The sequence below is a fragment of the Struthio camelus genome, chromosome 4, assembly GCF_040807025.1.
Source record: "Struthio camelus isolate bStrCam1 chromosome 4, bStrCam1.hap1, whole genome shotgun sequence".
In the NCBI taxonomy this organism is placed as follows: Eukaryota; Metazoa; Chordata; class Aves; order Struthioniformes; family Struthionidae; genus Struthio; species Struthio camelus.
The window spans coordinates 77918969-77946374 of NC_090945.1; the positions used below are offsets into that span (position 1 = coordinate 77918969).

Genomic DNA, 27406 nt, shown 5'->3' on the forward strand with positions numbered 1-27406 from the left:
GGAGCAAACTCGCTCTCGGGGGCTGAGGGTACAGAAGGAGGAGGTTTAAATCCATCAGTAAAAGGAGGAGGCGATGAAGGCAAGTATACGGTAGACACACTTGGGGGTAAGGGGGCACCTTGCGGCCAGTCAATCCCGTACGTCTTATTCTTTTCACGAGCAGCAGATGCCTGTTCAGCCGCCCTCTGTTCTGCCTGATATTGGAATAACTCATTATGTACAGCCCTCCATGGTTTTCCAAATTTCTTGGCTAACTTATCCCCATCAATTGCAGCCTCCCATAACCTATCACCTCATTTACGCCATTCAGATAATTCGTGAACAGTATGCGGGTTCTGAAAACAGCCCTGGGAGTGCCCATAAGCTAACAACCCAGGAAGATCCTTTTGTAAATCTATCTCCCTAATTTGTCTCTTTTGTAAGAGACATGTAAATAAATCATATGCTGCTTGCCTCTGCATACCTGAATATCGTCAGCGCTGTTGCAGCTCTCCAAGGTCTCGGCAGCACGTTTCAGCCGGGTACGCCGATGCGAACGCCCGGGGCTCGACACAGTTTTTTTCGCTGTGTTTTCAGCCGTCCTCGCTGCAAGGACCTGACCACTCGTTGCTCCGTCGTGGCACTATCACGTCGGGGTCACCATTTGTCGGAGAACAACGGGAGACAAGCACATCCGATGATGATCAACAAGTCTCAGTTTATTCAGAATTATCTTATTACTTATATAACAGAGTTAATTAGCTCATACATATGGCAAAAGCCAAGCTCCTTATAGGTGGCTACAGTAGAAGGCTATAGTGGATACAGTAGAAGGCTATGCACTTTTCCCAAGACATTGTTATCTATATTGTTTTCTGGTTTCTAAGCCAAGAGCCTGTTTCTATCTCCTGCTGCATATTTTTCTATCCTAGATTGTACTGTTCCGTGCCCTGCCTACGTGTCCAGCTGCACTTAAGCAGGTCTTGTGAACTTGTTCTCATGCCCCTTGTCACGTAGCCAGTATTCAATAATATCTTCCACACTTTTCGATACAAGCCATTGAACCTGCTAAGGTAGAGCTGTTCATAGATACAGTGGTTTTAAAATGGACTGTCCAGGAGGAGAAGAGGAAGAAATGCAAGGTTTTAATTAAAAAAGAAGATATTCTTACCCAGGATACCAGAAAACTCCATACTAGGATATAGGCCATTGTGGTCCAAGTACCACACACGTACCTCCTCCTGACACATACCTCATTACAGCTGACAGACCCACAACATGTCTGAATGTGGTCACAGTGCACATAACAAGCAAAGAGGACTTCCGTCATCTTTAACAAAGAGGCAAAACCTACAGAGACCACAAGTCCCCTTCTCAGCATAATTGGGTATGTTGCCACAGAGATACGTTGACATTAGAGACAAAAATCAGCTGCAAGCGTCTCTAGAACACTGCTGGCCATATTTACCCTGTGGGTTACGCTTGGCCAACTCTGATTTAAAAAGCAAAGCAAGTAGATGTTTCCCCCATTCTGATACCAAGTACCAAATTTATTGAACTCAGCCTTTACTGGCAACCCAGTGGATGTGAAGAGAGAGGACTATTTAAAAACATAAAACAGAACAAACAAACACATAAGACACAACCCTCCAATTTCCTCAGTACATTGGGGCATACATGCTTGCAAAATGAACTCCAGAAAGCTGTATTTTATATAGCTACATTTTAAAAACCGCTGAACAGGTGACACTCCTTGGCTGGCCTCCAGGATTCAGTTTAGCAGATTTGCAGTTACACAGTCACACAGATTTCTTTTTTCCACCTGAAGAAGCAGTGTTTCTGTCTATAGAGCAGGAAACAAAAGCAACATCGAAACACTAGTGTCAGTACTACAAAACTAATTAGCTCCCAAAGAAAAGCTTGTTTTACTTTTATTTTAAGATTTGGGATTGGTTCTGCGAGATGAGGCTTGAGGTAACAATCGGACCTACTGCTTACTGCACCGTGCAGTAATTTAGCTTCTTCCTGATTAACTGGCATCCCAACGTGGCAATACTTCCTGTGACACGGAGAAGTTCAGTCTAGTGCACGTCTGTGTTTTTCACATTAGTACCCTCACTGTGTGTCTGGATGTTGTCTTTTTCTGTTTGAAGTTACTTGTCTTTCTTACAATCTTACTTTAATTGCTCAAGCTGCCTTATGGGAGAGGCTTTAAAAAACATCCAAACCTACTAGAAATTCCCTTTTTATTTAAAAAAGATTCAAAAATTTTAAAGAATCAAGAGTATTACGGGCTGGATTCACTGTTGGAAGTTATACAGAGAAAGTAAGGCGTAAATTACCTTTTTTAACTTCTTCTCCTGCTTAACTACTGTTATTATTAATATGCTATTAGTGCCTTTAAAATAGACAGTAGGCGCTGTCCTGGCATATTAACTATCACAGGTCAAACCTGTGATGGAATTGCTGGCTTCATTATGGAAAGGGATCCCAAATCCATGAGAGCAGAGGTCCCCCAGCTAAACTGCTGTTCATCAATAGCAAGAACTCATTACCCTCCCCAGGGGCTTCTTGGAGCAACCAGAGTGGATCAGGAACTTTGCAGAGCTGGAATGGCCTGCATCTTCTCAGCCTACATATGGCTGAAAACAAGGGAAGGAAAAGCAGGGCTGCATAACTGAAATACAGGAGTCCTTCCTCTCTAGCATACAGAGACTTCGCTTCTCCTGGCTGTTTGGAGCACTTGTGGCTTCAGTAGATGCATAGTGGAGCACAGAGCTGCCTGGCACCAACATCAGGTCTTCATCTATCATACACAGTCATTTCAGTTTGTCTATCTTGACTGAAGCTGTATCTGGGAATCAGCTGGACCCAAGAGATGACTTCATCCTTATTACTATGTGACACACTAGCTGTGGGAAATTCCACTCAGCAAATTAATCTCCACTGGTGTAACCAGTTACACAGAGCAGGGCATTATTAAGACTGCCAACTCAAAATGTCAGTGAAATGCATCCTCAATCTGCCTGTCTTGTGTTCTGTCATATGAAATGGGATAACCATGTGATTAAAGACTGTTTTAAAAGCTGCTTTATCCGTTGACACCCATCAGCTAAAGACACTTGGGAGCAGAGGTAGGCTAAAGCATCCTGCTTACCACCTGCTTTCTTAGTACAGGAAGAGCTATTGGTTAGGTGTTTTTCCAGCTGATAAATCACTAGACACAGCCGTGTGGCACTACATTAAATCAGGTATCACTTCTGATCATTTCAGCTACCCTGCAAGACTGGAAAGATCTGATCAGACTTTGCTAATCATCTAGAAGACACTCAATCACCACCTTCTAACTATTGCCTTGACATCATTCACAATGGTTTGAATAAGGGAGGCTGACAGCGTGCCAACAGCTCTGAGTTAAGCCCCAAGGCTGCCTACCATCTTATATATCTTTAATAATATTTCCAGGCCTTTATTTTTACTTTCATGAGCACTTCTAACTCAATGTGCTTTGAACATTCCAAGTAACTATTGACAGTCTAGAAAGGAATAAAGAACAAAATGAATGGCAGTCAATGGCTTTACTGACTGTTTTGTGAGTATGATCACAAAGTCATTTGCGCACATTTGTTAGTATCCCCCAGTAGGTCTAAGCACAGTAAAAAAACACCCCACGGCAGGGTCCAGATTCCTAACCCGCACAAAAGATTGTAAGCTACAGCTAAAAGTGCAGTTACTTGGGCTCTTTAAAGTTGTAGTGCAATGTCCACTGGGTAACTCTGAAAAATGGGTTGGAATTTTGAAAATAAGTGTCTCGCAAACCAACATATAGTGAACTATGTAGCCCGTGGACTGGATTTGTTTTATAGAACTTGGTTCATGGTCTGCTCTCTGCTGGCCTCTGTCTTTAGCAGCCTTTAGATGCAGTAGGGAGCAGGCTGCAGGCTGGATGAACGGGTCTGACGGTAGCAGCTCCCTCCCGGCAGTACAAGGGCTTCTCCTGCAGCTCATGATCAGCGCTGCCTCTGCTATAGTACACCTACTGCCCTTTGGTTAGGTGAGGGAGGAACAGAGGTGTCCCCGGAAAAGATTGCCCAGACTTGGCTACTGCTGCTACAATAATTAATCCAGCCTGCATCCCAATCTGAGGGGCCAGCAGGAAGGAAAAGGTGGAAAGTAGTGTGCAAAAGGGGCAAACAGATCTGGTATCTGCACAGGTAGTAGGCAGCCTCTCAGAGCTGGGCTGTGATTGTTCTCTTACCACATGAGTAATATGCAGCCAGCCTGACAAGCAGTAAGTGATCCTCACATCAGTGGGGGGTTACAAGCACACCTAGTCTTTTAAAATGAAGAGGATACAGCCGATGGCCCCCATAAAAGGTTATATAACCTATGCTAGAGCCAATTTGCTTTTCCAGACACCATACAGATCAACATAAGGCCAAATTAACCATGAAAACTCTTGAGTTCATGTAGTAAAAGTATACAGCCTCTCTGGTGCAGAACTGCAGGGTGAGATTTCCAGAAGGAATGAAATGGGAATTTGCTCTCTAAGCTTTTGGGAATCCTTCCCCCTCCAACACACTTAAGAGCTGCTTAGTCATCCTTTAAAAATCCGGCCTGCAAACAAAAGAGGGTTTTTCAAGGAAATAAGTGTCTCTAGGGGGAATATTAACAAAGGGCATTGTATTTTGGGGGACAGTAACATTTGCCCCACTAAGTAGCAAACCAGACGAAAACAGTCAAATGTAAAATATATATGTGGCCAAAAGCAATTGTCTTAAAACTCCCAGTTTGCATCACATTGGACCACAGCTAAATAATAAAACTAAGAATTGAAACACTGTAGAAGGCAGTTCCATGAGCCAAGCAGTCCTCAACCATTAAACATTTCCATGACTTTTGAAAATGCAGACAGAATTCCTAGCTTAATGACTGGAATAAGCCTGTCTTAGTCCAGAGGCACTGAAGGATCTCAATATGGATTCAATTATTTAGATTTTAACATAATCAAAAAGAGATAGGTTTATTGTTGCAAGAATATATCATGGAGCCACATGTTCAGGCCTGCTGCTAAATTTACAATGGCAAAACTCAATTCTAGGACGTTCTTCTCAACTGAACCTTTTTCCTATCCTTCTTCTTTCTATTTATTTATTTATTTTTATTTAAAAAAATAATAATATTCAAATACAGTTGCTGTCTTTAGGACTCAGCAATTCAGTCCTCATAGCTACCTTCCTGCTTTGGACATCTATATTTTATAAAGTTTCACTCTTGGTTTGCAAGCTAGAGGTGTCGTAAAAGTCATTGCCACAACCAGACAACCAGAGAAGATTTTAGTAATTGAGACATTTCTGAAGCAAGATTTAGAAACTCTAGCAGAAAGTTCAAAAGTTTGTGATAGAAGAAAAAGGTGCTCTAGAACCATTTTTCAGCACAGTCTTAACATCTTGTTTTGTCTGTACACCGTACTCAGCAGATGTATTCATTAACCAGATTTCTTCATGAAGGAGCCCCAAAATTGACCTGCATTTATTGAACAGAACTTGGTTATCTATAAATCTATTATATACCAGTTTGGTTCGGCTGGAATGTGGGGTTTTTTTTGTTTTTGTAATAACCCACAGTTCAAGGCATCTTCATTCCTACAGCTGCATTTTCATTTAAGTATCATGTACCCTGCTTGGAGTCACCTCAAACCATTCTTCAAAAATGCCAGTTTGCCGGCTTTGAACTGTGAACTGTCTTGACCATACCTGAGAATAGCAAAAAAGTTTGAGTGCCTTCTGCTGAAAAATCTCTGCAAGAGCGTAGATGTAACATCTGAGCTACAGGGCACATGGGAAGGAGGGGAAAAGCCGCCCTCCTGAGACACCACTATCCGACAGCAGCTGAGATACAGCTAGTCACAGATTGCAGGCTGCAGTAGCAAGAGGCAGATTCAACTTCCCTCAAAGAAGGAACATACCAACCTTGGCAAATTCTCCATACTGACTGCAAGCCAACCAAGTTTCTTTTTCCATGCTGTTCTACTTTGTGGCACTTTCATCACTATGGAATCAGAGCAATGTAAAAAGCATCTGTCAGATGATGTCTCCTCCCTTAGCCTCTCCACTGGGGTAGAAGCATGTGCAGGGGAGCATTCTACTTTAGTATGTTTTTCGTTTGAGATGGCTCCGTTCTTATGGACAGTAAATAGAAATGATGTTCTGGATCTTGCTGACTCTAACATAGAAAGAAAGGTGTGCACTCAACATCTGGAATGAGAGCGGCAGGGCTAATGGTAGTCCTTAGATAACACACTCTGACTTGGGCGAGGGAAGAGTAGAGGGCTGAAGACTGTTAGTTCATTCTTTCCTAAGCTCCCTAGTGTCCCTGGCAAGCCAAGTCAGAAGAATTCCACACATTATTGCCTTGAGTGGTGAAACGAAGTTACCAAACATCACCTTTGAAGATAGGACAGTACAGTCAATTGACAGCATCTTGTGCAAGATCCATCCAGCTTATCTGCTTCTACCTAAAGCATTTTCTTCCATTAAAAAAAAAGTCAAATGTTTCCTTACCCGTGTGTCTAGATTATATGCTGTCTTCTTTAAATCCTGCAGAGCCCTCTGCATGAACTCGAACGCATGGCAATCGACACAGGGACGGCCTGGGAGAATGTTTAGTAGAGAATTATGAATAAACAGCATGAAGTATAAAGCAGAAGGAATAAACATGGATTTTGAGCATGATGAAGAGCTATAGACAAGAGTGGGGAGAGTAAGTACTGATGGATCTACTCCTGAACAATCCAAGTTTTTATAACTGGTCCATCAAGATGGCCCACCTAATGACTCAATGACAAAAGAATTGCTTCAACAAATTTACATTAAAAAATCCATCTTCCCTTCCTCTTTCATATCTTTTCCCCCTTCCTCCCTTACACCATCTCTCTTCTCTGTCACAGTTCATACAAGTATGGAAACACTAAACCCATAACATGAGTCTTCCATTTTGCTCTACCAGCCCTGAGCACATGTTCAACCAGAAATGGTTTCTGAAACCACAGATCTGTTCCCAGAAAAATCTTGTCTCCTAATCTCACAAACTTAAGCTCTAAATAGAAAGCTAATGGAATGCAATTGAGATCATTATCAAAAGACAGATCACTTGGGCTGCAGCTTTGAATTTGATACAGCTTTGTCCAAAGCCAGTGAAGCAAACAGCAGATAAACACAATGCCCTATCATTACTGGGTATCGCTGATAAGGAAAGCTGCTGCATTCTGGACTAATTGCAACGTTTAAGACTGTATTCCCACATCTAGATAATCCAGACTGAAGGTCACAAGGCTTGCTTTGCCTTGATCATCATGTAACACGAAGCTATTCTATAATAAATAGCACTACAGAGACAGAACAAATATAGACATGGTAAAATGCCTTAGAATCATCAGGCTCTGCGTATGCTTTTATTTGCTTCTCAATGCCTGTGAGTCTCTGGCAGCTTCCCAGCAAATACTGTGCAAGTGAGGAATTCTGAGTGTAGGGCTAGTTTGCTCTTTGAAGCCTGGTAAGGAAGAAAGGATAAAACCTAGAGGGAGGCTGGAAAATCCTGTGGTGCTTGTCAGTCTGTTTTACAAACACTTGATATTGAACTGATCACTTCATGCTTCTGGTAAGCTGAAGCATGGACCTACAGCTCACGATCTGTTTGCCAACCAGCAGAAACTAATCCCACCTACTGGGGAAAAGGAGTCTGCCAAATTCTTTAACTGACTGGGGGAAAAAAAAGAGGCAAAAAATAAACACTGAGCAGCATGAAAGACCTCCTCTCCCACTGTTGTAGCACCACCTAACCCTAGTGTTATGACATATATACATCAGGCAATAGGAGAGGATAGCAATTTGCAGATCAACAGCTTGATGCAAGGACCTGTCATTATGTTATGATGTAAATTAAACTCAATACAGATCAGTGAAGGACTATTAGGTGGTTGAAGGCAGCAAGGCTGAGAGTTGACATGGTGTGCTTTCCTGGCATCTTCACTGAGTTATTTTCTACTAAAAACTACTGAATTTAATATGGTAGACAGCACCAAGAATGAAAGCTGTAATGAAAGACCAATTTCAGTTGAAAAAAGCAAGTCTCAAGACTGTCGCTGAAAGGCAAGCAGGGTGATTTGTGGCCTATAAAGAACAAACATAATGGAAGGGATGGACAAAAGAAAAGGTGCACGACAGTGGCAGATTTCAGGTGCAAGCAAGAAAGAAATAGGCATGAGACCATGGGAGGAGGGTGAAGAGCCTTGAATGCATGAAGAAAATGCCATCGGTGTACTGTCAAGATGCAGTTTTAAAACAAAAAGAGCAAGTTTCCAGAACAGACTGAATTATTTGGACAAGCTTCAATGATTTGGAGTCCTGCAATATTAAACCTACAATACAAGCTGTATGCAAGAACGATATAGTGGCACATACTTTCAGCTGGTATGGCTGTTCCTGCTTCTTGATCAGCTCTAACGGGCTCCATGAGGATCAGTGCAACCAGAAAAATTAAAGGAACTGTAAGGACAGCTCTTCTCAGGAGGCAGGGTGCCAGCATCTTGGGAACGGGTGCTTCTCCCTTTATCAAGAGACACAAACAAGTCAGTGAGAAACAATACAGAAACAAGGGTTTTGTTGCAAAGAACTTAACGTTCATGACAGTTAAAGCATTGACAGGTCTCTTTTTAAAGAAAAAAATCAGCACAACTATAACATAGACAGAAGTTTTCTATTCTTTTACAGCAGTGCACATAAAACCTGACCTGGAGAGAATGTCCCTAGACACAAAGGGGAAGATCAGTTGCCTAACCAGTTTTTGGGTTCATGTGCTGGGATTGCAAGCCGGGATGCCAGCAACTGTGACCCCAAATGGTGACTGCAGTCTTTGTCTTACTACATAACCCCAGACCAACTTACGAACCTGGAAAGCTGGTTCACTGTTAGACCTGGAGATCAGACCTGTAGGGATTACAGAGCTCTGCTACCTGGCTGAAATGACCTGAACCTAGAAATTAGGTTTTTACCGACTGGCTCTCGCTATTTGATGTACCATCTTTTCACAAACATAACTAAAGCTAATTTTTGTCATTAATTACCTACTACACTGATTATAAAAACTTATTCCTTTATGAAAGCAGCTGAAGTTAAAGACTTTTGTGAAACCTCCACAAATTCAGAGGTAGAATTTATAGTGGCAACTAAATCAAAACTCTTTGACCCTGTTTCACTTCCTATTCTGGGCTTCAGATCTTTGTCTGAAGCCATCCATTTGTTCCTGAACATCACAGTCAGGCCACGCCATTCCCCGAAATTAGGTATAGTCTCGCCCAGCGACACCTCCCCTTCAGACAGAGGTGAAGTCTCTGAGAAGTACACTTCAAGGAAGGTTTCAAAATGAAGTATTTCCTTGATTCAATGGGTAAACTGAGATCAAGAGGAAAGAGGAAACTGGGACTGCCTCAGGCTGCAGCTGCCTATTACGGGTATCAATCACAATCCTTAAGGAACCTGGCACACTGAAAGGGTGGTTCTTAGTTCAGCCAAGTTTAGCATCCCTTCCTGTATGTTCAAAGGGAGGAAACAGAAAGGAGAAAATAAGGTTAAGTTGTAACAAGAAGGCAGAATCCACATGAAGATTCTCTTTAGCTAAGCTCAGGAAAGCAGGATGACAGGCATCTCTTCCTGATTTTTAAGTCAGTGCCTACTGAACAAAAGACATTGCATAAGAACATCAATTCAGCGCGCACTGAATGTAGAAGTACAGCATTCCTCTAAACAGCCTGTGTTTCGTGTTTGGAAGGGCAATGGAGGGAGGCACGAAAGGAAAGGCTTTCCCCACATCTTGCCACAAAAGCAGAACAGGTCTGTTGTTCAGCATGTGCAAAGCCACCGTTTCAGACACAGCTAACCTGCAGCTGCGAATTCTGTACGAACACTTGCTGCACGTGCAAACCAGCAATTCACCTGGGGAAGGAATAGCATTGCACACGTTCCCTTCCTGCGCACCTCCCCCTAAATGTAAGGGCAGGGGAGGGTTCAGAGGCAAGAAAGACACATGCACATGTACAGTCATAAACATATTTGGGCTCACACCAAATAACAGATCTGGTAATGTAATTCCTAAAACCCCAGAACGGAGTTCTTTATCCCCCCCAATATTTACAAGTGATGTGAGCTGATGTGATCCTTATTTCTAAAATCCTTAATATAAAGTTAAGGGACTAAAAAATAACAAGTGGCTTGGGTTTTTTTTTTTCTGTTTTAATTAACGGTGATCTGCAGTCAAAACGAGTACAATCAGAGACACCAGGCTTTGCAATGGGATGCAGCAGAGTTTTCATGTATCAGTAAATGAGGATAATACAACGCTAACGCCTTCATGGTCAGTAGGAGCGGAGGCTATCCCCATAGCTGACTCAGTGCTATAGAGATTCAGTAAAACAACACAGATATGCTGTTAAACTTTTTTTAGGGTGCCTTACGTGTCATTTACCCCAGCCTCAGCTCAGCTTCAGATGTGAGCCCTGCTGCAAAATAATTGCTCTCCAGGTGCAGCAGTCACCTCACACCACATCTAACTACTGCCTCTCAGTTACTCTGTGACAATTAGCTGCCTGCATGGGATGATCGCGACAGGCTTCAACGGTGGCTCCTGTCTGCAGTGCAACTGGGAACAGCGACAGATCTGTGCATGGACTTCTGCGAAAGAGAAAAGTCACCCCCTCTAACAAAGGAAAAAATATCAGTACCTGATCTCTCTCTCTCTCGTCTTTGTGATGGTCTCTTTGAAATGGCCGCTGCAAACTGCTAACAGAACAAGTGCAGCATTTCTGAGCATGTGCGCTGTCTCTTTTTAACCTTCTCTGAAAGAGGTTATTACTATGGGGAGATTTCTGCCATGGCAACAATGCAGAGCGCTGCAGCACACAGCTAGGATTTAAAGAGGAACAGGCTGTGTCTCCCAGGGCTGAGGAAAGATGTTTCTGCTGTGACATGTGATTTCCAGCAGTGGCTTACCTGCTCCGGGTAAGGTTTGGATTGAACGCTCGGTTAAAGCCAGGCTATTCGATTCATCTTCTCTGAAGTTCACTGAGTGGTTTTCCCCAGCCCTGCTCAGGGATGTGGTGCGTGATTCAAGCAGCTTGCTTCCTAGTGCGTGAAAACAGCTGTGACAAATTGCAGCTGCTTTATGGGACACCAGGGAAAGCTATGGGATTGCACCCAGATACTGCAGGGCACATTACAGCGGAGACTTCGGTGAAGGCTGGGAATTGCTCAGCCCACGGCCTGCCCTTTGAATGGCTCCGCGTTAAAGCAGTTGTAAACCTGCCTGCTTTCCTGGACGTGTCTTCAGAGCTGTGACCCCAGCCACAGGGCTGTCAGAAGGGCAGGAGCAGCAGCCAGACAGCAGGCACTGAAAGCCTGAGCAGGAACGTGAGTTTGAATTCAGAGTAAACTTCACCCTCCTTTTCCAGCCTGCACCTCTGTTCCCCTTTTAATAGTCCATGAGCTATAGTCCAAAACAGTACACTGCCAGCATTTACACCGAATGCAATATAGTGAGGTAGCATAGATAAAGTACCCTCGTCAAAGCAAGACTAAGTCCAAGCATGTCATCTCCCCTCCCAAATACATTTCCTCTCACAAATTAGACGCTATCAGTTCCTGCTCAAAAGCAAATGAGCGCAGCTGAGGGTAGGCACACCATTAAGAAGCATTTACAGAACTTTAAAGGGAACTATGCTCTCTGTTTGCTTTTAGCCAGTTCAATAGGGACCCAATCTTCAGTGCTTTCAGGGTGAAAGTTGGGGGCACTCAGCGTCCAGGAAAGTCAGGCATGCAATGCCTTTTTCTCATGAGCAGAAACACCTACTCAGAGTTATGACTAAATTGCTGCCTAATGTTTTTCTTCTCAACATGCTCTAAATGCTGTCCGTCCTGTATAGGGGAATGTTTTGCTCCTATTACCTCAACTTTTCAAGTAAGATGCTAAAATTTCAGTTTGTTCCGTTTGTAAGTTTTGCCTTCTGACAGTGCTGCAAACTCTGTGTATTTTGAAATTCATCTAAAGTTACGGCATCCGTAAGCACTGTCAAGAAAGGATTAATTACAGTACTGCTGCTCATATACATCACAAAAAGAGAAAAATAAGGAAAATATTTCTTAGAGACTGTTCTTTTGGGCCAAAAAAAAAAAAAAAGATATAGCACTGTTCTTGCAGAGATAAAAAATACAGGATTTGGTCTGATTAAGTATCTGCCTATACACAAATTACAAATGCAAAGCTTTATTCATAATCGTTCTTGGCCATTAATCTCAAATCTTGGCCTTGGTCTTCCTGATAAATAAAATACATATGCAGATAAACATTTACCTACACACACACACACATATAGTTATGTGTGTATGTAGGTGTGTAAATATACATGTATGTATGTGTATATATGTGTGTATATATATGCCTTTTCTTAACCTGTGTTCTTGACCGTTTCCAGTAAATCTTTCCCTACTCTCCCAAGTCCTGTCCCTTCGCTATCGCAATAGTAACACCAAGCAGCCAGTCCCTGGTAGGTTGGGTGTTACCTTTGAGTCATTCTTCTACACCCACACAATGGGATTCTGACTTCTCATTAAATAAGATTTTTAAAATCTGATGACTTTCTGCCATTCTCAGCCACCAAAGTCCTTCCTCTAAACATCTTCTACCAGCTACTGTGACCTCCTTTGCTTGGTCTTGACCTAAATCTACTTGTCATGTGGTCACCAGGACCAACCTCCTTTTTGGTGCTTTAACCACATTTCCTCTTTGCTCTTCTCTCCCCATTCTGTGCCATGTTGAGCACAGCTTTTCTCTTCATTAAACTTAGTATTTTCTCAACTGAAAAACATCAGTTCACCAAAGTGGAAATTTTTCACAGAGAAAGAAGAGTCCCCACTCTTAGGATAGTTTTACTTGAAAAATCTATTGAAGAAAAGTTTCCAGTTGGCTGAAAAAAATCATTTTGACATTTTCCATTTGACAATTCTGGCTTTCTGTTTCAAAGTCATTTCCTTTTTAAACCTAAGCTAATCAGAGTAAAAATACATTTAATTCTCAGTTCATGAAATATTTATGAGCAGGAGCAACTCTTATCTTGGTCGACCCCCACCAGAACTTTATAGCCCCTGATAAAATCTTTCCAAGTCTATTTCCCTCTTGCACAAAGCCTGCGTAGTGCAAATGTGAGCCCTAAGCCTGGCACCAGGACACCCCAGCACTGGGAGGACACGCTAGGAGAGGGAGTACGCAGCACCTGCACACGGCCTTCAGCAGGGATTTCACTGCCTGTCCCCAAAGTTGCAGTGATAGTCTTGTGCCAACTCAGGCCTTGCAAGAAAAGTGACGTGGAAGAAAGTTAGAAGGTCCTGACTCCCCTGCTGCCCTGTGGGATCATTCATGAGGTGAGCAGTGAGAATTTACTGCGTAGCTCCTTTTTAAGAAGAAGTTGAACAAAATGGCTTTTTTTTTGGTGAGCTCCCCAACAGCTAAAAAGCATCAAAGCACCGTTGCTGAGATTTCAGTTTTTCATCTTGATTTGGTAGCACGTGTTTTGGTATTATAAATATTTCTGTAGAGCTGGGAGAAAAGAAGCTCAAGTCTTTACCTCTAAGCCCCTTCACTGTTTCATCTTTCCTTGCCTCTTAAATCTTAATACTCTGTCACAGTAGATAACTTTCTTCCCTCGCTAAAGATAACAGATTCTGTCACTTCTCCTGCAGACACTTTTATGCCTTCTCACAGCCTGCCCTCTAAATCCTGGTAAAAACCTCTCCGCAAACATACCATCTTGTCTTCCATGAAATCTCCTTTTAAGCTTTACCTCTGCCATGATTCCTGTGAAGTGCTGCTGTCTGGCAGTGCCTGGGGAGAAAGCTGGCCGGGACTGCTGCTGTTATGCAAATATGCTCGTTATACCAGTATCTCACGGCCTCACACCTCTCGCTGAGTTCCCTTCTTGCCATAATCCCAGGCTGCGAACACTCGAGGGCAGGAGCTGTGTTCTCACTTGTTGGCGCAGCACCACAAGGCCTGGAGTGTTGATTGAGTCCTTCAGGCAGGCATGATGAATAATAATGTCAAACTACCTACCGCTGATTGCGTTGTCCCATACGCTGACATCTGAGCTATTCATAGAGCAAACCTCTTGTTCTTTTCCTTCCAATTTAAGGCTCTTGGAAAGTGTCAGAGTGACCAGATTAAGAAATGAAGCCTTTTGTTCCCTGAACAGGTCTCGCATATCTCGGTGAGCAGCTAAGCAAATGAAATTGTTCTTTCTTCCATTTTCCCAATTAGTAATTTTAGGAATGATTTCCTCGTCTGTAACGCAGAGACTCCAGCTCCTGCAGACCCCTATCAGTCAGAGTATGGCCAACAACTGAAATTATTCTAGGCCCCAAAAGTCTTGAGTTTCAGTGCAACACTAAGACTGGGCTCACGTCCAACGCTGACTTTTCCACATAGCTTTCAGGGAGACCTGCACTGTCAGAAGTAATTACTGCTTTTTAGATGAGACGCTAAACTAAGGTCAAATCTTTCAGCTTCTCTCTGGGAGCTGAGAGGCATTTAAAAATCCCAAGGCAATTTTCAGGAAGGGTTAGCATTAACTGTGCTCCCCGTGGACTGCACTGTCCCTGTCTGCTCTCCTGCACACACACCTCTGGGGAAAAGTTCTCATGTTCCAAGCTGTAGTTGAGCTATTTCTAGGTACATAATGGTTGAAACTTTTTTTTTGGCAATAGTATGCTAAGTCCACAGGGATGTCTTGAGTACTTTGCAGCAGCTACACAAATATGCATACATATAAATGGGCTGTGCTTTAAACTGGAGAGGAGTGAACGACTGTTTTTGCAAGCTTCCCATTCTAGAACTGGACTTCACAGTGCAGAGGCCTCTGCTAACATGGGTGGCATAGACACGTAAAGGGAAGATGTCTCAGCTGAGAAGCAGCACGGTATTAGCCAGTTTCCTTGCAAAGGCTACTTTAAAAAATGGGAACTGAGGAAATCAGAGGAAAGAGATTGCTAAAGTTCAAAGCTGATCAATAACCATTTTTCCCCTAAAAGATGTTTATTACCCAAAGTCCACACAGGGACACTCCAGAATCCAGAAGAACCATAATCAGGGGGCTCCAAATACATTCCCTTCTCTAGGAAACAACTTCTTTGTGGCCAGCCACCTGAGACTGATCCAGAATTACTTTGGTGACAGAAAATCCTGTATCTCATTGATAATCAGCAGTTTTGACAATAAGATCTCTGTGATTCAGTGGCTTAAAGATGCACCTTTACACATTAAGCTTGAAAACAGCATTATTTAACCTGAGTTCATCCATACTAGGTATTTGCAAGCTGACACATATGGCTTCTCCTTTTAAGAGTTTTTTTCTCCTTTCTACAATTACAGTGCTACAAATTGCAAGCTGGTTAGTGCAGAAGATGTTAGGAAACTGAAAAGCCAGGAAAAGGAATGCTTTCTTCCTATGGACAAAAAGCCTCCTATCCATATGAAGAACACCCTCCCTGTGATCCCATCCTTTTTAATGGAAGGGCGGACGTACATCTATAACTTGGTCACAGATATGCGAAAGAGATAATGACAAACTGAATCTTGCTGAGGAATTTGAAGGACAGTAGGGAACCACCAAGGAGGTCATACTGGAGAGAAATTTCCCTCTGTGGAGAAAAAAGTATGGTCATGCAAGATGCAGAAAAACATGGGGAGCTGAAGTTAACATAGCAGCCATGCAAAAAAGTAGGCTGGGTAGGGGAAAAAATAAGAAAGGCTAGTTTAGCTGGAGATGTGGAGGAAAGACTCATTTTGTTAAACCTTCCTCCAGGTCCTCAGACAAGATTGGTATAATAATCACGAGGAACAAGATGCCCTCATACAAATCATTGTATAAGATGCTGTCTAGACATGTCCCATTACTGTGACTTTTGTGCATTACTGTTTTCAGAAGCTTGAACTTCAGTGAATCAAGAAAAATAGGGCTTTCACTGTTACTGGAACCCAGAACTGTCAAAAAGCCTTAAACATGTCTGTTTGATAGATGAATCTGCCTGCCAAAACAGCTGAATAGTTCTTCCAAAACTCAGCACTGCCTGAGTGAAAGTTGGACAGATGCTTATACAAGTTTAATAGCTTATGTTTATGCTTATGTTTAAAAGCAGGAGCAGGTTATTTACAGTGCAGCCAAATTTTCAAGGTGAAGAAGAAGAGAAATCATAGAAGATATTTTAGTGGACACTCAGAGAAGTGCAGAGGACAGTGTGGGCAGCTGAGAGAAAAGGAAAGAGGCATCTATCAGCCAAACTCTTCTCTCATTTACTTTGCCTCTGCTCCTTTCATCTTTTCCTCTTGTCTCTTATACAGCTTCTGCTATAATTATTCATTCTATCTGCCTCTGTCTCTTAGTTCTTTGCCCCCATCTGACACCCTTTGTTCTCTCAGCCCTTGATAATTTTCCTGTGATCTGAAACTCAGCTGCAGTGCGTGAATGCTGACCCTTGGTTTGGGTCCTCAGCTGTCTGAGTGCAGTTTAGAAGACCTCCAAAGAAGCAGTAGCTGTCTGTGCCCCTCTCAACCACCTTATCCCGCTGCCAAAATGTTACTGTTTCCTGGAAAGATGGCTGAGGCAGACCTATCGGCTTCTTATCCCCTTGTAGTTGAAAGTTTATGGCATGCTATGCCAGAATGCATCACAGAGTGCTTTGTAAAGAGCAACATGGAGTGTCACTAAAAGACTATACGCTTGTCCAGTCTGCCAGAATTAGCATCAGCTCAGATGGCTGGCTGCTCCTAACACGGCTAGCTCCAAATAGTGGCGACTGTAAACAAAGATGTACATTAGTGTAAAAGAGAGAGACATGCCTGGTTTAGAAGTCATGTAATCACCCTGAGAACTTCAAACATGCATAGAAATCACTCAGCTATTACAGAGAGTCAGTGGCATAGGTCCCCAAGATCAGTCAGTAAATCAGTGCAGACATTGAGACTGTGCTGAATCAGCGCATACTAGCTATTTTGGGACAGGAAGACAAGCACATACACTTTTTAAAAAAGAAAGTTATAGGCAGAGGAGGGCTGGGAGTAAAAAAAGGGACAAACATTTGCCCAACCCACCTCCCACAGAGCGACAGTTGGCTCAGAGCTAAACCTTCAGTCTTTAGCAGGAAGCCCTGAGAGGGCTGCAAAGGCCCTAAACAGAGGTTCTTCACCTTTTCCACACTGTGGACATAGTAGTAACCACCTGGTTAGTCCTGTTTATTGCTACTGGATGAGGAACCTGCAAGAGGGAGGAGCTCCCTCTGTCCAGGGATGTGGGCCCCCCACAGTACCATCCTGTATCATTTTAAGTGCTATGCTTGAATCTGTGATCATGCACAAACTACTTTTCATCTCCACATGTCACAACAGGAAAAACGGAAAAAGGCAGAATTCTCAGTTGCGTGAATACTTTTCTCTTGCCAAGGAATCTTCTCTGGGCAGGCATCCTGCATTTTTAGCCCGAAAGAGCAGCATCCTTTTCTCAGAAGGCAGGTATCTTTAACTAGCTTCCCCACTATCTTCTGGAAATTGCATCAGGAGGGGGAAAAAAGAGATTATGTTTATGATTATGATTAAGAGTTTAAAAGTTCCTATTTTTCAAACACAGGCAGCCACCTTTGAAGAGTTACAGCGTAATCTAATACAACCCAGAATAGCTATGGGACAATGGATTCACATATATGGCATGTTGTTGTCATATAAGGAGATTCTACAAAAGGCAAAATTGAAATTTAAGCAAACATTTGTCAAGATTTAACACAATCTAGTGGATTTATGTCAACTTTACAATATAATTGAGGCAAAGAAAGGATTTCAAGTTACATTCAGATGAAGAATCCTTTTAAAAAAGAAGTATCAGGACTCTGTACAGTGTTTGAAAAAGTATGCACTACACATGGCAGATAAACGTGGCTCAGGTGCATTTGTTTTTTTAAGTTGAATTCCAGCTTTTACTGTGATCCCCACTTAACCTCTCCACTTGTTCCGTAACTTTTGCAAAAGGATGTCTTTGGAACTGTAGATTTTCATACACCGTCCCAGCACAGAAGCGAATTTAGGGAAAGCACTTTAAACAGAATTGGCACACTGGTGCGAGAACAAAACAAGGTTACCACTCCTCATTGGTTCCAATATTTTTTTGAGCCTGAAGCACTCACACTTGGCTCAGTTCTTTTTGTATTTAAACTTGAACGGTTTTGAGTCCAAAACAAGGAACATCTGTTTGGCAGTTTTCAAGCTAGAAGTATTCAGCATTTTTATGCGCATGATTTGATTCACTGCCCTGTTGTATTGATGTTATTGGAGGGCCTTTACGCATCGTTTAGAAGACAGATCAGCAGTGCAGGACATCCAAGATGGCAAGCGGGCAGACAGGAACAGCATGTTGTTAGGAAGGAGCTGGGAGCCACAGCATCTTCAAGAGAGGTGCTTGTGAGAGGCAGCAGCTGTCAGCTCCTGGTTCAAACTGAGTTCTGAGCTCAGCAAGAGCCACTGCCTTCCAGAGGAGCAAGGTACCTCCCACCAGCTGACCAGTTGCAGGATCTTACTCCCTTGACAAGCAGATCTCCTGGTTTCAGCCAGGTTTCTACAGGAATATGTACCTTCTTCTGGACGACAGAAACGTGAAGTGCCTCCAGATTAGCAGCGTAGCCCTCTCTATCCTGGACCGCAGGATTGCCTCTCCTCATTATTATCACTTAGGCCTATAGAGCTGCTTTTCTACTCCAGACTTGCTGAACAAAGAAAAGTATATGCATATTCTGAAATTTAAAAACTCTTACAGAAAGGAAAATATTTGCTGTTTTACCATCATGTATTTTAGTTAGACTGTTTTACTTAGTCAACTATTTTATTTATTGGAGAAACTGTCAAATGCCTTTTTCAGAAAGGCTATAATTAAGCACAGATTAGCTTATCCAAAAATCTGCTGCTTTCCATTAACTAAAAGCAACCACTGAAACAAGGTTTTTATTTATGGACTACAGCTAGATCTAAGTAAAAGGATCTTTGAAGGCACTAGGCGCACAGTCTACTTAGAGATCCCATCTTCATGCTGTAGGATCCCGTGTTGATACTTAGTTCCTTCCAAGTTGGAGGCAGTGGAAAACCACCTCTTTCCAAACACCTAGTTAGGAGGATTACATTGCTTTTTGCATAAAATGGGCTTTGAAGACCAATTTTGCTATGAGCAACCTTTTACCTTGAGATAGTCATTTAAATCTCATGCAGGCTGCACTTTTTTGCTAGCACTTTTTATCTAGGTGGAGAGGTGACTGGATATTGTGGTGTGGGAAATTTATGAATCAATGAATTCTGGCTTTTCTATCTAACCAGGAAAGACAGTATTACATTGCAAATGTCATCAGAGAAGAGGAGAGTATAAAGGCAGCCGAAATGGCAACTCGCCAGAATAAAGAAAATATAGACCCCATCTTCATCTGAGGCAGACAAATGCTGAAAAATACCTTTGTTGCACCAGCAAGAAATGTCATAAGAAAATGTTTGGATGCTGTTCATGTCACACCATATTATGTTGGCATTTCCATTTGACGTGCAGACTTGTCAGTTTTGAGCGTAGCTGTTAACTACAGATGCTTTTAAAATAAGGGATAGAGGAAAATCGATTCCCATTCAAAACAGAGATGGTGCTGAATGTCTGTCCCAGGTCTAAAACAGTCTGAGATTTACTGGTCATACAGACAATTTTCTGGCTGCACCTAACACTGGGGGAGAGAGAGAACATATTGAGGTACCCTCTGTCCCTGATCTTTCAATCAGGTTTTGAAATCTCCAAACAGAAAAATTTCCTCTGTTTTAGAGACCAGCTGTTCGACAAGAGGTGGGAAATGGAGGGAGCAACAGGCAAGCAGCTTTGAAATCTGCTCATATTGGCATGGCAGAATTGTATTAACTCATCTCTTGGATGACACCATGTAAAAGACAGGACAATTCTCAGAGGATTTTCCTACCTGTGCATTTGTAAGTGCACAGAAGATAATAAGTTATAGTCTCTTCTCCCTGTCTCTCCAAAGCTAGACATTAAATAAGGTGTGACTGGCGAGGAACATGCTTCATTCTGAGCAACAGGCTTACAATGCCTGGGGCTCACTACGTGTGCCACCTTCTGTTGTCATCATCTCCTTCAGGAGGCAATGCTGACATTGCGTAAAGGTGATTGAACTGAGGACAGATTAAAAATGAAAGTAAACTGCAAGACTGACAGACCAAGAGCATCCATTCAGGCAATGGGGAAGTACTCCCCAGCAAACCAGCCAGTGCTGTGCTCCACAGGAGCATCTTGATTCAACAACCACGTCAAAAAGTTCCAGCCTCCCCAAAGACATTTCTGCTTACAACAGACAGAGACGAAAGCATGGGAATCCTCCTCCACACATGCCTGTGATGAGGCCATGTAAAGACACATATGGAGGGAGGAATAATAATTTGAGGTGATTCTTAGTATCTGGAAGAGTTGTGTCTTCAGTCTGTGAGCTATTCCCAAAAAATGCATCTACAGTGAGAGTTATGATAGAGCCCGAAGATCACACGCTCCCAGCGATCTGAGCGACCTTCCCCACATCTGCATCTTGTCAGCACAAGCTTCCACATCATTCTTCTTAATCCACCAGCCAATCGTGTCTATGAATCAACTTTCTCTCTCCCTTCAGTCTTGTCCCTAGTTATGGACATCAGAGAGAGGAAGTATAGTGCCACGTGGAACTGTGGGATTGCTGCTCACAACTACCCATACTCGCAGGCTGCCGCAGCCAGATAAACTAAATATATCATATGTAACTTCAGAAAAGCTTTGGGACTCAGTCTGGATGGGTGCTGAGGCTTATACTTAGCAGGCTTCTGTACCGGCATCTGGTGAGTTGGAGATTGAAGGTGACCCTAAAGTCAACCATAACTATCAGACATATTCTTATACTTACTCTGCATCTAATCTCCAGCTGGAAGGTGGGGATAACTGAAGTTCTTTACTGCCTCCAGCACACACAAGCTTTATTTATCCTTCTGTTAAGAAGCTTCATAGTGTCTAGGGAACAGTACTATCAACTTTGGCCAACATCCCAGAACTCTGTCATTTAGAGTCCCCAATTCAGGCCATGGAGCAGCTGAGGAATGATAACTTGAGACCCTCAGTTTGACTGGATACTCTATGGAAAAGCAGTGTAGAGAGTAAGAATCAGTTTGATATGCTTGTGGGTGTCTTGAGTTGTTAAGGACACATACTGCAGTGTTCTGTAGCATTGTGTTTCCAGGGGATTTGTGGCATCCTGCCAAACATACAGTATCCCTGCAGATCTAAGAACAGGTAATGTTTTAGAATACTTTCCTCCTCCTCCTCCAAATCTCTTTACCAGGCAAAACGGCAAATGGGTGTCTCTGGGCATCTTTCCAGAAGTCTCTAAATTGATGCAGTCATGCAGCAAAACTCAACTGGCACATTCATATCATTTTCACCTTGGTATTCTCTCCGCATAAAGTACTTCCCCTCCCTTTGCTGCCCCTTTTGATGCCTTCCAGCACTTGGCCTAGTGACCAGAAGCGGTAAGGAGGAACAAAATTTAGTGCAAGTCTGACAGATCAATACTATGGGCACAGGCTTCTTAGCTATCGTTAATGTTAATAATAGTGTTAGACTCCAGGTAGGTGTTCTTCCTGAAGTTATACCATGCTGAGCTGAAATTTAACCCTTCACATTTTCAAAAGTAAATCAGGCTGTCATTGAAACAACTGAATAAAATCACCAGTCCTTGATCTAGTCCCATATTTCTATTTGAAGGTGATAAACAGTTGAATTCACATTAGATTTCATCAATGTTCCTTAGTCAGCATGATGGTTCTGGATTTCCTGGCATCCCTACAAACTCAGCGAGTAAGGTTATTTAGGGGCTTAGAACTAGGATGGGTGAAAAGGAAAAGTAGAGAATATGCTGCCACCTTTTGGTTACAGAAATGAGAACAAGTATTATCTAGAAAGATCTATCTAATGGAAATTAAAAGAAGTCAGTGCTCTTTTTCTGCAATGAAACAAGCTGAAAGTCCATATAGTGGAAGAAGCATCCTTTCATGTTCTGAACTGGTCCTATAAACTTTGCACATATATTTCAGATTTGTTCAGCTGCTGGTGATAATTAATAATCATTAATAAATCATCAATAATTTATCTCATTTAAAACATGCAATGAGTCCAATCACCTAAAACTAAAGCTCTGATTCACTGAACCGACTGGAGGAACACAGCTGGAGAAATTGAAGAATCCAAGACCTCAGGAATTAATAACTTGTAAAAGTAAGTTACTGCATGTTATAATTCCTGTTTGGCTATTTACATAGACACATATAATTAAAGTAGCCTGACACTTTCATTACTAGGTCCGTTATCAGTAGCTTATAACTTTTAACCTTAACTGCTGTGGTCAAGATTTTCTATGCTGGCTGACTGCCAAGGACCTGAAGGATATTTTCATTGCTTGTTTCTTAAAATGTTGGCTTAGCTGTCTATGATAATAAGACAGAAGCATGCCCATCTTAATAAAATAATGCAAGATTGTTCTGTTAAGAAGTTTGCGCATCCTCTACTTTGAAGCAGAACCTTGAAATTTAACAGGGGAGTTTCCTGCACTGGGGATGTGCTTCTTACTGCTCCTATGACTCACTGCACAAATTTGGCCCAAATGATAAGCCTTTGAAAATCTCAGTTCAAAGATCTTCTTTAAAGACTTAGGGGAGCTTGTGAACTCAAGTCCAGGAATATTCTGCTACTCACAACTCCTATTTGCCAAAGACTCCTTACATTTAGTGTTCATACATATTCACTGAGCGTGGCTCATCCTGGGGCACAAAAATCTGCCAAACACTTGATTCGCTTCTGTTTCTCAACGCTGGCTCTGAGTTCTCATCCTCTTCTGCTGGCATGAGGACAACGAAAAGGGAGACCTTGTCTGCCTTCACGGCAGAAGGCACAGGAGTTCTCCAAGTACCACTGAAGCAGTGTCAGTAGGAACTGTACTGCCCTATAATACGGACACATTGGTCCTGGAGCCTTTGATAGTTTGCAAGATTGAGCTCCAGGAGTACTGAGCAGGGTGCACAGAGAGTCCCTCTGATGGAACACCAGGACAACATACCCTCAGGGTATCTGGCCGTGAGATCACCTTGCAGGACACCGCTCACGCAAGCTGGACAGACTGCACTTTGGCTTACCCCCACCTGGAGTAGCCTCAGTCAACCAACCAGATGCAAAGCAGTGCAGCAGAACTGAACCAGGCCCGTATGCCCCAGTGTGCTGTCACTACACTTCACGCATGGCTGCTTATGCAAAATATCCTTGCCTCAGGAAGATCTCTAATATACTAATGATGCCACCCTACACTGAGTCTGCTGCACCATGCTCCAAAAGCTGGGAGCCTGAGAGTGCCCTAGTCCCTGGAAGAGCACAGACCTCTTAGAGGAGTACCCACAGGGCCACAGGTATAAGACCACCACTAGCAACTATCTTGCTTATGACTGACCACTCACTAGCAGTCCCAGCAATGGCATTCATAGCCTCACAACCACTGTCACATAAAGATCAAGAAGCTGAAGACGACCTACAGCAAGGCTGTTAATAGGAATTTTGGGTTTGGGGCAAAACATCCTCCAGCTGTGCATGACCACTTCTTCAAGGAGGTTAGCTCCATCACCCATTAGGAACAGAAAGAAAAACTGTCTTAGTTTTACTCCTTTAAGAGAGAGGGATGGTGCATTGTTTATGGTGCAGCGGCTAGCCACTTAGGCTTGAGGGCATTCTCTTATCTTAAACTTTCACTAGCCAGGACCACACTGATAGCCATCTGGGTTAACCTTGGGAAACAGCAAGACACACCCTTCCAGAGGTGAATGAGGCCTCCTTTCCCTACCAGTAAATCCCACTGCGCCTCTTGGCATCCAGATTTCTTTCTCCCCATCTCAGCATTCATCTTCCAGACACCTCGAAAAGCATTTTTTACCTTTCTTCCAGGAACAGGTTTTTTACTCATCTTCCAGCCTTGTGCCATGTCTTCTCCTAAAAGTTATGGTAGGGCCTGTTCCTACTGGCCTAGGTGGCCGCCCCATCTTTCTAGTGAAAAACAGAAATGTCTGTAGTAACTACGATCTGCTTATTGCTGCTGAAGACTTCCAGCTGCCTTGAGACAGATCTCGGAAGGAAACATAGCAGGTGAAATACTATGCGACAGATCAATGCTGTCTCTACAATGGCCTTGCTGTGGCAGCTCTGCAGGCTGTCTGAGGAGATGGAAGACTGGCACTGTGCAAGCAAAGGTTCCGGTGGTAGAGGGACACAAATGCATGCTTGACCGGCAGCTAAAAATGGAGACCTATGACCTCTGTTTATGTGACCACCTTGCCAGAGCTGACATACTCCCCACACTGCTGAAAGTCATCCAAGAACGGGCCATCCAAAACAATATGCTATTTTACTTCTTGGCTCTCGTGCACCTAGGGCTGGATGATCTAGGAGGTGTAGGAAAGGGAGGCCCTCTGGGAAACACAGGGCATATACCCTCAGCATCAGTACAAACATGGTAACCCAAAGCATTCAGTGAAGCCACATCAGGTCAGAGAGGCAAGGAAATAGGTGGGCCATCAATACGTCCAGGAATAGGCTTTTTCTTTTCTTTCTCTCTGTAATTTTTCTATCATTTGCACAGCAGCATATCTGGCCTGTCATTCGTTACAGAGCTGTATATAGCTACAGAGTGTGATAACACTCAGTGCGCAGGGTGAACTGTGGTATGGAGATGAGTCAGGACTGTGTAATGAATCAGATGTTGTCCAGAGCATCCTGGCTCCCTTTGCGGCAGAAAGTAAACACCACAGTGACTGCAGGAAGAAAAAGGATGGTTGATAGCTGAGGCATTTGTATGCTGCTCCGTAGGACTGGATTCTCTTTTTGTCTTTAACATAGACTGCTAAATTAGTCACTTAAAACCAAATGTTTTATGGGTGGCCATGAACCGGATGGTGGGTTTAGTTGAAAGCTTGAATTCAAACCTTGCATTTTTATGGGTAAAAATGCTGAGCGTTCACAACTATCATTGGAATCAATGTGAGATGTGCTTTGAACATATGGAGTGCTATATAATACAGGGTACTCTGGAACACCAAGTACTAAACATCTCATGCTGGGCATCCAAACATTAGCATATATAGTTTAACTGCTTTATGCCTCAAAACCTTAGCTGTAATGCTATCTTCTCCTTAGTTAATGTTATCAAACTACACTGAATTCTGATTGTGAAGCTCTCAGCTCCTACAATGATGTATACCACTGAAAAGTCTATAAAAAGATTAGTAACTCTGTCTTCAGAGCAAGGTTTGAACAGTAAGTAGTAAGGCATGGAGCCCCACATCAAGCCACAAAGAGAGAACAAAATACTGAATAGCTGCTCATTAAGTGACTACCATCCTTTCTGTGCACCGAATGGGCTCATCCCACTAATGACTACCTTACAATCAAACAAAAGAGGAGGCAAATTAAAGTTCTGCAAATAACATGAATTCTGGCATTTTCTAACTTCAGAATGCTTGAATTTGCAGCTTTAAAAGCTGTAATATGATTTTTATGTGGAATTTAAAGACACATTATGTAAAATAAATCAGTAAGAACCATAAAAGAATCCCTGTAGATTAAAACCATATTAAAATTCACATTTCTGAGATTGCCAGCATCACACCCACACAGACTGTAGTGGGGTAATAATTTGGTCTGTAAATATCTCTGTTAGCACACGTATTGGTGCTATAACTCCAATATATGCTATAAGCATATTGCTTAACCTCAATTATTGTGGATTGGTTTATACCTACACATTTATCACTGCAAGCTTTACCATAATACTATAATTGTAAACTAGTCTAAAGCGATCTGGACTAGTTTAACTAAGCTACTGCCAAATACTAATGAACCACTGCAACTCTGTGTATAGACACTCTTACAAAAACAATATATTTGTGGCACAGACATTTAAACAGATAGGGAAAGTGTAAATGAATATAAAACACTTTGCTATTTTAGCTAATCATTCCCTTTGCAGCACTACGCTGATGTAATTATGCCTGTAGCTAAAATATTTGGGTATCTGTGTCCCATTCTCCGATGCATAAAGTTGACACACTCCACCTTGGGTCTGTGTCAGTGCCATGGATTGGTCTTACAGCTACTTCTCTGTACGGATCCACAGAGGATACTGAATGTTTGAGCTGCCAACAACAGATCCTAACTCTTTAGTTCAAGCTGTGGATGGTTAAACACAACCCGAGCGCATCAGCCAGGAGGACGGGATCACACTTGTAAACGACCTATTAGCTATTAGAATGCTAAGGTTTTTCATGTTTATGGTTTTACACAGAGGATCTTCTCCTCCTTTGTCTACCTTCCTCTGTCCTCATACCTCACAAAGGTGCCAAAAATACTTCTTCCACAGTGCTTTAACTGAATTTACGCGAAGATCCAATCAATCCTGTCAGCCGTACCAGCAACTGAATTGCCTTCCTCTGGGCTTCCTTCCTGGAGCCTTGCAAGCTCTTCTGAAAAGTTGGTTCTGGACCCAATTTTGTAAAGGTTTGTATGCGAATCATCAGGAACCTTGGCATTTTATCTGTGAACATTTTAACAGTGAAAAAGCAAATAGTGAGTGACAGTAAAACAAGCAAACCAACCAACCCAAATCCACCACTGGTGCACATCACTACCCCCTGCTTGGCTGGGATCAGCTTTCCTTTTGCTTGCTCTTTCCCCGTTCTGCATTTTCCTGCCATACTGTCAAACGTGCAAACAACTAGTTTATCCCTGCTCCTACAGCATCAGCATTTTACCACATAATTCCCCCAGTTACTGTGTTCTTTAGCAATTAAAATAAGAGGGTAGAGAGGGAAGTTCCGTGTAGCCTACAGGTTAGGACTATGGTATTTCCATTTCGCTGTCAAGGCTTGCATTTTACGTGCGAGGATTAAATAGATACCTTTACAAGGTATCTGGCAGTCTTGCATTCGGCAGTTTGCAAAGAAGTGGATACCTTGTTTCATGGTGAAATTATTTTCCTTGTTCTGTATCACTTGATATATAATTAAGATACAGTTCCACAACTGGGCCTTGCTTACGTCAGTATACAAACAATCTGTTCCATCCAGACACAGTAAATTATGCACTAATAGTTATCCTATAAAACGCAAGTACCCACAAGTCAATTATAGCTGGTGGCCACATTCCTCTGCCTTCAGTGTCTTCCTATTATGCCTGGTCGTCTTGCCATCAAACTCA

The 27406-nt window shown here is 42.6% G+C and overlaps 1 protein-coding gene across 2 annotated transcripts; it reads right to left on the reverse strand.

The window, feature by feature from the left end:
• Positions 1-677: 677 nt before the first annotated feature.
• LOC104151356 (NELL2-interacting cell ontogeny regulator 1) lies at positions 678-26647 on the reverse strand. 2 transcript variants are annotated; one of them, XM_068943572.1, is made up of 4 exons: positions 26538-26647; positions 8442-8586; positions 6543-6631; positions 678-1822 (listed from the first exon to the last, which is right to left on the reverse strand). In XM_068943572.1, exons 2-4 carry the CDS (start codon positions 8563-8565, stop codon positions 1751-1753), a joined length of 285 nt encoding a protein of 94 aa, XP_068799673.1. In that variant the 5' UTR covers positions 8566-8586; positions 26538-26647; the 3' UTR covers positions 678-1750. The 2 variants fall into 2 exon arrangements, with proteins under 2 accessions (XP_068799673.1, XP_009684426.1); XM_009686131.2 differs by lacking the exon at positions 26538-26647 and adding an exon at positions 10757-10861 and having other exon boundaries at positions 1641-1822.
• Between the last annotated feature and the right edge of the window lie 759 nt (positions 26648-27406).

Bases quoted from the DNA above. Each gene is read 5' to 3' on its own strand.
- LOC104151356 (XM_068943572.1), bottom strand. From the start codon at position 8,565: ATGCTGGCACCCTGCCTCCTGAGAAGAGCTGTCCTTACAGTTCCTTTA. The intron at 6,632-8,441 runs GTATGTGCCACT...ACATTCTCCCAG, and splicing joins AACAGCCATACCAGCTGAAA to GCCGTCCCTGTGTCGATTGC. The intron at 1,823-6,542 runs GTAAGGAAACAT...CCTGCTCTATAG, and splicing joins CATATAATCTAGACACACGG to ACAGAAACACTGCTTCTTCA.